Here is a 10,964-nt window from a genome sequence, read left to right on the forward strand (position 1 = left end):
CCAAATTACACTAGGGAAGGAAACGATTTTACTCTTTTTATTCTGCTCATTAATGATTTAGACGAGGAAGATGGGAGAAAGGGGGTGCCACCACCAGGTTCCAGAGAACCAGGGGCACGAGTCAGTTCATTCCACTTTGTCTGAGGCAGGGTCTCTAAGACCCAGATGAAAGGGGAGGAGGTAGCTATATGGACTCAATTTGCTTCCGGACCTTTTCCAGCGCCTTTCTGTCCAGTTGTCGCTGACGAACAATGACAAGGCAAGCAAAGACCAAGGCCACACCTATGACAGTCCCTTCGAATTTCCAGAATAAGTGTTGTTCCATCAGAGCTGAGCGGCAGCTGAGGGCAAGAAGAAACAGTTATCCCCAGGGAAGGCCAGACTGCCTCTCCCTCTAATCTCCCTCCTGTTTCATCCTCATCAAGATATATCTGAGGAGAAAAGAGGAAACCAGCGTCAGCCTTCTAAAGTGTTGACAGTACAGGGACTTCCCTGATGGTCCAGCGGTTAAGACTCCGCGCTTCCACTACAGGGGGCACAGGTTTGATCCCTGGTCGGGGAACTAAGCTCCAGCATGCCGCGTGGTGCGGCCAAAAATAAAAATAAAGTGTTTACAGTACATTAATCCCATTCAAATATTTAATTTATTTTCTGGTGAGATAAGCAGAGCTGGTATCAACCAGTTTTACTGATGAGAAAATATGGCCAATAATATAGTGCTGAGGAGTAGAGCTGGGACTTGGGTTCAAGTAATTTGCCTCCAAATCCCCTCCCCTTTCCAATATGCCACGCTACCTCCATACAAAGAGGAAGAGGCAGGACTGTCTACCTAAAGTCATAGGAGCAAAGGAGGTGATCTAGGAGGATTCAAGAAGAGAAACAGCACTTGCCTTTTGAACTCGCTCCTCTTAGATGAGCTACATGTGATTTTCTCCACATACCCGGTGGAGCCACACTCGGGGGTGGTTTTCTGCCAGGAGGAAAGGACCAAAGCACTTGTTAGGAAGGGGCAGCCGGAGAAACAGGAAGGCTGCCATTCAGAATGGGCAGGCGTCCAAGTGCTACGGCTCGGAGCTGGTAGGCAACAGAGAACTAATGAAGAGTTCTCATGGGGGTGATGAGGTGGTGGTTACAGGATGAGAAGTACGTGTTACTAAGAACACTTCAGGGTCAATAGTCTACGAGAGGCAAGGGCAGGTTCCAGAACCTACTAGATTAAAAATGAACAGAACACGGTTATTAGCTGAACGTTGCCATTAACTTGGAAAGAAAAGGGCACATTTTCAGGGGGAAGACCAGTTCAGATTTGGACTCACACTGAGACTGCAAGGAAAAAGATGAAAAGACAATGCAAAGGCATACTTAGATAGTCAGACAGTCCCTGTCTGATTCGATGTGAGAAGAAGGGGAGAGAAAACAGATACTCACAGCCTGGAAATTAGAACATGGAGCACACTCTTCCGCCACCACAAACTCTTCCACCAGCCAGCACAGCAAACTTGAGGTGCTCACTAGACAGGGAGAGAAATGCAAGCGCCAGACCTCGTTCACAAAATATTTCTCCCCTAAGTTCTGCCCATCAACTTCCCAGCACAGCTGAATGCCCTCGCTCCACGTGGTGCCGCCCTTTTCCACCTGATCTCTAGGTATATGGGAGGAGGTCAAAACAAAACAAAACAAAAAAACTATAGGGGCGTCGGGTTCCCAGATCATCACCCACCTGACAGCTTCTCCTCCCGCACGGGAGCTTCTGCTTGGCTGAAGCGGGTGAGGGGGGGGGGGGGGAATGGGCAAAAGTCAGAAGCCGGAAAACAGGGAACCTCCCCCCCCCCCCCATCTCCACGGTCCAGGGACACAGGGGGCGGGGACGATCCGATCCTCCCGTCCCCTCCTTTTCCCTGCCCTCAGCCCCTCCTTACCAGAGCCTTAAAGTGAAAGCGCAGAGCAACCAGCAGAGGTGGCGGCCCTGGGGGAGGCCACGCCTCCCTGCGCCCGCTGGCATGGAGTGCTCAGTGTCCCACCTGTCGGGACAGAGGGACCTGCCTGACTGGCCTCGTGCCTCGGTCGGAACGCAGAGACCGCGCTTACACTGCAGTCCTCGGGGAGGTTCCAAGTCAGGGCTGCGAAAGGCTGGGGTTGCCTATCAGATCAAAGGCTCTTTCAGTACGCCCCCATGGTCACGGCGAGAAAAGGCAATACGCATTTGCTGGGTAGGACCGTGAGCTTCCTTCTTCGGACTGGTACGGTCCTCACGGAAGACCGAGGGGGCGTAGGGCCTAGCACCTCCTCTGCTCCGCTTCCGCTCCCGGCGCCTCCATCTTGCGCGCGGAGGATCCTGGGCACGGGCAGGTTTGCCAGAGCTAGGCCAGTCATCGGAAGAGGTCCGTGGCTTGCCTGATGGGCCTCGTAGTCTTCCGCCCGCTGCTCCCTGGGAATTGGATCTCCCTGCATTTGTGCAGCGAGATGCGATCCATTGGCTCGGCGCACCGTTGCATTATGGTCCTGGTAGTCTTCTGCCGGAACCGAGAAGATGGCGGTTGTCAGGCTTGTGGTCGTTCTCGATGCTCCATGGGCTGTCGCCTTTTTGCCCCTCTGGGCTACGTGTACAGCGAGACATAAAAAAGAACGATACGTCGCCCTCTCAGGACTTTCCTCCCTCTTTAAAATCCGAGGACTCACCATTAAGCATCAGACTTTCTGATACCCCTCCCCCTTCCCGCCTCGAACGAGGGTCAAGGGGAGAACCTGTGTTGGCGGTCCAGGGATGGAGGCGAAACTGCACTTCCTCCTCCCTCCAGGGGCAGGAATACCAGAGACTCTCTGTGAATGAAGGCGTCCCCTGTCTCCGGGCTCCCACTCAGCTCTACTCAGACGTCACCTTCTCGCATGTTAATTGCTAAGTTACTCCCCAGAACCGGTCCTTTGAATAACCTCCTTAAATGTTCTCAGCTCTTCCTTGCTCCTACCTAATGCAATTAGAAGAGCGTGAGATTTGAAATCCCAAGAAGCGTTGAGTCTAGGTTCATAGGTTCAGGTGCTTATTAGCTACATGACTTTAGGACGGCATCTGGCTGTCAGTGTTCTGTGGAAAACGGAAATGCTAATGTGCATTTTCTAGGTTTTTTTTTTTTTTTTGCAAGATGCAAATGAAATGTGTATGAAAATCCTTTATTCTCTTCTAATTATATTGCCTCACATTTCTATTGTACTTTTTGAATTCAACGTTTAACTCATTTTGATCCTTTTCAGTAATCCTGAGGAATCAGAGTTGATATTACGCCTATTTTATGAATAAGCTCAGAATGTGTCACTTGTCCAAGGGCACACAACTAGTAGGAGAGCTGCGACCTAAGCCTAGACTTTCAACTCCCAGGCCACAGATTTGTGCCTGCTTTCCCTCCCCATGGAGCCAAACCTTGACATATATCCAGAACTGCAGTGACTTGACCCACATTCTGGGTTCATGCTTTACTCTCTGGTAATGTATTAGTCACTATCCTAATTCTGCCAGAAATTTCCTCCTAGTTTTACATATATGTATGTCTGCAGCCTCTCAGACAACTGGACTATGAGTTTAGTTTTCATAGTTGCTCAGTAGATAGATAGGAGGTATTTAAAATAAACTTCATATAAATCTAGGCACTATTAATAATCTGTATCCCACCTCTTAAGATCAAAGCACTTATCCCCATGCTTTCTTCTTGTTAACTCTGCTCCACACTCTCCTCCCTCAGGAAGTCTTTTGAGCCTAAAGATCACAGCTACTCCCCTCCCCCACAGCCCTAAGAGCTAGCGCACTTTTGGAGATCAACAGTATATCTGGTGCTACATCCCGTAAATTCTCTCTTCCCAGCAGACTGAAATCTGGCTGCTCAAGAGCAATAACTAACAGACTGGAAAGATCACTGGGCGGGAGTTGAAAAAACAACAACCACCTGGTGAGGGCTGAGCTTTAATTTTGCTTGTAACTATTTGTTCCTTTAAGTTATGATTTGTCTGTATATGTCAATAGTTGTATGTTATAGAAAGTAGGATATTGGTTTTTTTCCCAGTATTTTTTAGCCATAATAAAAGTTTTGGCTGAAATACAGTATTCTGTTACTCCTTACCCAATCCCACTGTGCCTCATGACAAGCTGGAAGATTTTGTAAGATCTCACTTCCAATAGCCGTACCAAGCAACTGAATAGGGTCTCCATGCTGAAACTGGATTTTAAAATATCTGCTCTGGGGTATGACAAAGATGTCGGTCAGTCTTCTTCCTGGGATTCACAAAATGCAAGTCTTTCCTCATCTCTTGAGCAAATTAAACTAGCTGAGCAGTTGACTACAGAGCTCACACATAAGCCACAGATAAGGATCATCACCCCATCGAAGCTTGGATACGTAATACATTTATCAAATTATTCTCCACATTTATCAAATTATTTTCTGAGTCCTTTTCCTGGCACTGTCAGACTTCTTCTGAGTGTTGTCTTTTACCAACAGAAACAGCAGCACACAAAAAGGCTTTGCTGACAGCTCCGGGGTTGTGCCATCCACTTCCACACTGCAGGCTTGGGGATTTCTTAAATGCCTTGAACATCATATCCATGAATAAAACTTCTAATGGTACTTTGTCTAAACCAAACCTGACATTTTCATTATCCTGATAAAAGATCAAGTCTGTGAGATAATTTTGCTGTTTAAAAGTACTGTGTAAGAGTGAAAGGGGTCTACGTATACTTAAGGGAACTCAAGCCTAAGGTTTTGGGGGTTTTTTTGGCCACACCATGCAGCATGCAGGATGTTAGTTCCCTGACCAGGATCAAACCTGTGCCCCCTGCATTGGGAGGCAGAGTCTTAACCACTGTACCACCAGGGAAGTCCCAAGTCTAAGTTTCTTTTTCGTGGTTCTTTTGCATGCCAATAGTTTTGCTTCTCTGTTATTCAGTAGTTAGGGGCAGTTTTTGTTAAATTTTACTAGTCCCTTTTCTAGTAAGTACCACCCAGAGGTTATATTAACTTGACCATTGTGCTTGGCACATAGTAGACGCTCAATAAATATTTATGACTAAATGAACCTCTTCTGTGTCTCATTTTCCTCACCTATAAAAGCAGATAATAATGCTTACTAGTTACTTAAAGGGATTCCTGGCAGAATCAAAGATGCTAGCAGAAATCACTGGATAAAAAATACTGGTTCTGCTATTTCCCTGAGGCTAGGGCTGTCACTCCTCTGGGGAGGCCAAAGAAAGAGTCCTGCTCTTTTAGAATCTCCTGGACAAGACTCTGCACACAAGGATCCTCTAAATCCCATGCTGGAAAGAGGATGTCCAGACCTTCAGTTTCAAAGAAACTCGGCTCCTTGTTTCCCTCATCAATTAAACAGCTGGGGAAGGGAGAGCTGTAGGATTAGGCATCACAGGAACTCAGCCAGATTCAAGCAGACCAACCACCTCAGAGAGACAAGAATTAGGTTTATGAGTAGAGAGCAATTCCGACAATGATGAAAGTTACCCAAAGCAGGGACATTTGTGCAAATGGTGGCCTTTAATACTGAGAAAGACCATGCAGAGTGACAGGATAGGACCAAACCTTCAGAGGGTGGTGCTGAGCCAGCCTCTCATAGGACCCTAAAGCCTGCTCCAGTAACAGAATAAATCAATTATTTATTTACATTTATATTTGCCCTGGAAACTCACAGAAGGTCTGAGGCTTAGGGCCATCTATCCTTCCTTTCCTCCTCCCTCTCTTCCTACCTCCTTTTCACCTTCTTTCACTTTCTCAGTTCTTTCCCTTCTTCTTGCCTCTCCTTCCCTCTCTAGTCTACCTCCTTCTTTTCCTCTTTCCTCCTCGCTCCTTCCTTTTTTCTTCTCCACATTCTCCCCATTCTTCCACCATCTACCCATCTCTATCCCTCCAAGCCCCACGTGCTACTTCTCCCCCGCCCGGCCCCTCAGCCCTGCCTCCCTCAGGTTCAGCCTCCAGGCTTAGGGCGGAGGGGCAGAAGGGGAGTCCTCAGCCCAGGGAGCACTTGTTGGTGTTCTTCTTGTCACAAGTTTTCAGGTCAGTGCTGGGGGGCTTGTTGCTGTTTCCCTAGAGGGAGAAGGGTACAGGGGTCAGGGTGAGAATGGCTAGCGGGTCTGGGGTCACCCTCATGGGCAGTCTTAGCACTGCTCTCCTCGTCACTTTTTACTCCCAATGCGCGCATGCACACACACACACGCACACACACACACACACATGCACAGTTGTACTTAGCCCAGCAGAACCAACTCACTGATCTCCGGCCTCCTGACTTGAGCAAGATGTCCCGGGCCAGGGAACTGAAAGCCTAATGGGGAAAATAGAGATTGGTCAGAACAGGTTGGAGGGGAGGATAAGTCTATCTTCCAATACTTCATCTCTTTGACGGATGAAGGATGGGGTGTGTCTCACCTCATCTACATTCATGCTGGATTTAGCACTTGTCTCGAAAAATCGGATTCCATGCTCCCGAGCCAACTGCAAGGAGTGAAGCGGTAAGAAGAGAGTTGGATGAAGGGCAGCAGCCAGGTCCTCTGCAATCCGGTCTCATCTTGGCCCTCCTGGCCCAGTTCTAGAACATTGCCCAGCCTGCTCTTACCTTATCGGCCTGCTCCTTCTGGACCTTCCTCTTGGCCTCCATATCACACTTGTTCCCCAGTAAGAGGCGCTCTACCCCAGCCGAGGCATTCTGGGACAAAAGGTAAGAGTAAAAGTTGGGTCCTGCTCATTTTCACAGTCTCCTTCATCCTCCAGGTTCTACCCAATTCCCCTGTCTCTCTGGGAGGGTCCTCACCTCTTTGATGCTCTTCATCCAGTTCTGAATATTCTCGAAGGATTTCTCATCTGTGATGTCATATACTAGGATAATGCCCTGGGGAATGTCAGAGTTCATAATGGAGCCTTGTACCATATTCCCCTGTTTAGGCTTCCCACTGCCCTCTAAGTGACCTTGCAAATTCCATCCACAAGTCTAATCACTAGGCCACATGGGGCCCTCTGCAACCCATACTGTGCCCCTCCCCATTTTTCTCTGCCCCAACTCCTGTCCCTCTATATTCATACATTCTAGTGCCTCATGCCTCATCCCTTGTCCAGAACCACACTTCATACCATGGCTCCACGGTAATAGGCAGTAGTTATCGTCTTGAATCGCTCTTGGCCAGCTGTGTCCCTGAAGAGGTGGAATATTTCATGGGGTGGGATACAGGGAAGAGGTCTCCAAAGAGAGAATCCCACCCCCACCCCCTAAGAATTTAGCTTTTGCAACTGAAAGGAACAGAATCAGGAAACAGTAAAGGAAGAAAGGGATAAAAGACAGTTGAGCTGATACTGAGTGATGGTAAAGGCCTAAGAAACAGGTCTTTCTGTTTTATTCATTGTTTACTCTGTGCCAAGCATTGTGTATATATCATTTTATTTGTGCCATTTTATGTAATCTTCACTCTATCCTTGTGAGACATGTTTTATTGTCTCTATTTTACAAATGAGGAAACAGATTTATTAGAGAGGCCAAATAACTGATGAAGGTCATTCTGTACCAGAACCAGGATTGAACCACATTCTCCTCTTATCTGTTGTATCATAATGCCTCCATTAAGCCTTTTACCACTTGACACCCTTAGGGTCTCCAGCTTCCTCAGGGCAGTCAGGTCAAACCTCTACACTTGGCTTTATGGCCTCTCCACTAGACTGAGAGTCAAGTCTTAATTCTGCTATTTGCTATTTAATTGTTTAGAGCCTGTTTCCACATTATAGTTCAACAGACAATTGATCTAGCTAGACAGTTGCCAAGTTCAGAGGATGCTCCAGGTCCGGGAGAGGCAAGAGAATTACAAAAAAGCTGAAAATAGTTGAGTAAGCAGGAAGAGAGATGAAAGGACATCTGAATGAGGTGACAGAAATGGATTAGAAAATGTACTGGAAGGAGCATTGGGAAAGGGAGAGAAATGAAGCTAAAAAGAAGAGAAACACCTATAGGAGGTAAATGAGGAAGTCTGTCTTAGGAGGCCTGAGGGATTCACTCACCAGACTTGCAGTTTGATCTTTTTCCCCTCTATATCCACAGTGCGGATCTTGAAATCAATTCCTAGAGGTGGAGAGTGTACACTGAAATTGAGACATGTATACACATGTATGTAAAAGTGTGTGGTGAGAGGGACAGGAATGGAGCAGTGGCAGTGCCAGAAATTCTGCAGGGCAGGCACTTGGGAAGCAATCTTGTAGGAAGTGTAAAACTAGGGGGATTTTCTCAAAGCTGTATTTGTATAGCAAGCATATTGTTTTTACTTAGATTTTATGGACTTTGTAGGGGAGAAGGTGATGAAAATTCTGCACGGAGGCTTAAGGCCTCTAAGGCACTTATTGGGTCCACTTAGCCATGCCAGCTGACAACTCTCTCAATTCAATCTGTCTCCCCCAAGATATTACTTTCAGATTCCCTTTTCCTTCTGTTTTCTTAGAACCCTCTACTCTCGGTTCTCCCACCTACCCTCCTGGCCCTACAGGGTAAAGAGCAAGGAAAAAGGTAGCTGATGACAGTCTATGTGAATTAACTAGTAGGCCAGGCTTGGAAACAAGAAAATTTGAGGCTAAACAAGATTCCCCCAAGACTGAATTAGGAGAGAGGGGCATTTTTCTCTCCTCTTTCTAACCACAATGTCTTGATACTCTCCTTGTCTTATTTCCCAGGCCAGAGGAGATTAAGAATGATGAGAGGGGGGCTTCCCTGGTGGAGCAGTGGTTAAGAATCCGCCTGCCAATTCAGGGGACACAGGTTCGAGCCCTGGTCCAGGAAGATCCCACATGCCGCGGAGCAACAAAGCCTGTGTGCTGCAACTACTGAGCCTATGCTCTAGAGCCAACGTGCCACAACTACTGAGCCCGTGTGCCACAACTACTGAAGTCCACGCACCTAGAGCCCATGCTCTGCAACAGCAGAAGCCACTGCAGTGAGAAGCCTGCGCACCGCAAGGAAGAGTAGCCCCCGCTCACCGCAACTAGAGAAAGGCCGTGCGCAGCAACGAAGACCCAACACAGCCAAAAATATATAAATAAAATAAATAAATTTAAAAAAAAAAAAGAATGATGAGAGGGGAGGAGGGGAGACAACGTTCTCAGTGGAAACTTGTGCACCTCCCCCAAGCCTGAGGAGGCTGAGTCACCAGGCTGACTCAGAGACCCCAAAAGTCCCCTCACTCTGCCTTCCTCACCAGGCTGACTGCATGCTCCTGATCCCAGTCCTTGGGCCACTCTCCAGCACACCCAGCCGCTCTGTTCCATCTTCCCCAACCCCTATTAAGTTGAGGGGCAGGGAGACTGGAGACTGCAAAGTAGATGGTAAGGTGGGAATGCAATGCGAGAGTATGCAAACTCAGTGGGACAGAAAGAAGCTAGCAGAATTGGGAGACAGATGTTCAGGGAGAGGGGATACAGGAAATGTGGAGAGTGGATCAAGAGTTCTAGGTGGATGGGGGTGGGGGAAGAGGAGCTGAGAGGGAAGTAAAGGGTTCATGTGGTTTTGGGGAGACAAGGGAAACAGGTGGTACCAAGAAAATAAGGGGCTGGCACAACTGAGGAGTAACCTGGAGGTCTCAGAGAGGTTAGAGGTTTGGGTACTATCCGGAGACTTATAAGGGGGATGGGTCTGAAACGGGGTTGAGGGACTGGAGTTCAGAAGCCTGACTCTAAGGGGACTTAAAAGTGGGCCACAAATAATCCAAGAGCCTGAGGATGAGGGCATGGGGAAGTCGGGGATCTAGGGTATGGCCAGTGGGCTCACCGATGGTGGAGATGTAAGTGTTGTTGAAGTTGTCCTCTGCAAAGCGAATGATCAGACAAGTCTTGCCCACCCCCGAGTCCCCGATCAGCAGCAACTTGAAGAGGTGGTCGTAGGCTTTGGCCATGGCGGACACTGGGGGTGCCGGGAGAGGGGTGGGGAAGCGCCGTGCACTGGTAGGCGGGATTGGAGGGCTGGCAAACAGAGCGGCCCCGGAGCCCAGGCCAGGAAGTTTTCCTCCCTCTCCGCCCAGGCTCCGGGAAAAAGGAGAGGCGGCACTCCTCTGGGCCCCACCCCCTGCCCGCCCACCCCTGTCTGCTGGCCAAGGAGGCCAGCCCGGTCTTCGGCTCTCTGGGCTTTCCTTTCCCAGCCAACACTGGCCTGTCTCCTTACCCATTTCCCATAGCTTTTTGCTTACTTTCGTCCCCTTTTTTAAAAAAAAAAATTTATTTATTTACTTATTTTATTTTTGCCTGTGTTGGGTCTGTTGCTGCGCGTGGGCTTTCTCTAGTTGCGGCGAGCGGGGGCTACTCTTCGTTGCAGTGCGCGGGCTTCTCATTGCGGTGACTTGTTGCAGGGTACAGGCTCTAGGCGCGCGGGCTTCCGTAGTTGTGGCACGCGGGCTCAGTAGTTGTGGCACACGGGCTTAGTTGCTCTGCGGCATGTGGGATCTCCTGGACCAGGGTTCGAACCCGTGTCCCCTTCACTGGCAGGTGGATTCTTAACCACTGCGCCACCAGGGAAGCCCCCATCCCCCCTCTTTTGACTTCACTCTTCCAGTCTGAAGCCAGCGACGCTGGGGTGATGTGAAGTAGAAGTTTAATCAAAATGACCAGGGGAAGAGGAATTTTAGAGGAATTAAGGGAAAGGGAAGTTTGGGGGAATAAGGGTGAAGGCCAGGACAGCACTAGGAGTTGCCAAAATTGGGGACTGATTTTTGGAGGGGCGACTCAGGGAAGATAGAATCCTTCTGGGGCAGTTCTAGAATTCTGGTGTTAGTGTTCCAAGCCCTTAGTTTTAGAATCCCAATTCCTTTTGAAAAAAGCGGGATGCCTGGAGTTAGTGGCTATTCGTTGAGTCAGTCTGCCCCCTGGTGGAACAGAGTGAAAATTAAAAGTAATTACACTATAGAATCAGCACACACACGCACACACACACACATCCCAAGGCGTGCGCCGGCG

The 10,964-nt window shown here is 48.6% G+C and overlaps 2 protein-coding genes across 2 annotated transcripts; both read right to left on the reverse strand.

The window, feature by feature from the left end:
- Positions 1 to 21: 21 nt before the first annotated feature.
- Positions 22 to 4,219, reverse strand: JTB (jumping translocation breakpoint). The gene is made up of 6 exons (XM_007178529.3): positions 4,110 to 4,219; positions 1,920 to 2,597; positions 1,721 to 1,758; positions 1,429 to 1,511; positions 891 to 970; positions 22 to 341 (listed from the first exon to the last, which is right to left on the reverse strand). The coding sequence occupies exons 2-6, from the start codon at positions 2,000 to 2,002 to the stop codon at positions 185 to 187; spliced, it is 441 nt and encodes a 146-aa protein (XP_007178591.1). The 5' UTR covers positions 2,003 to 2,597; positions 4,110 to 4,219; the 3' UTR covers positions 22 to 184.
- A 1,413-nt stretch (positions 4,220 to 5,632) lies between these two features.
- Positions 5,633 to 10,036, reverse strand: RAB13 (RAB13, member RAS oncogene family). Its single transcript, XM_007178526.3, has 8 exons — positions 9,787 to 10,036; positions 8,034 to 8,094; positions 7,119 to 7,179; positions 6,802 to 6,879; positions 6,607 to 6,696; positions 6,420 to 6,485; positions 6,262 to 6,315; positions 5,633 to 6,077 (listed from the first exon to the last, which is right to left on the reverse strand). Exons 1-8 carry the CDS (start codon positions 9,908 to 9,910, stop codon positions 6,000 to 6,002), a joined length of 612 nt encoding a protein of 203 aa, XP_007178588.1. The 5' UTR covers positions 9,911 to 10,036; the 3' UTR covers positions 5,633 to 5,999.
- Positions 10,037 to 10,964: the final 928 nt, after the last annotated feature.

Source organism: Balaenoptera acutorostrata, chromosome 1 (genome assembly GCF_949987535.1).
Source record: "Balaenoptera acutorostrata chromosome 1, mBalAcu1.1, whole genome shotgun sequence".
In the NCBI taxonomy this organism is placed as follows: Eukaryota; Metazoa; Chordata; class Mammalia; order Artiodactyla; family Balaenopteridae; genus Balaenoptera; species Balaenoptera acutorostrata.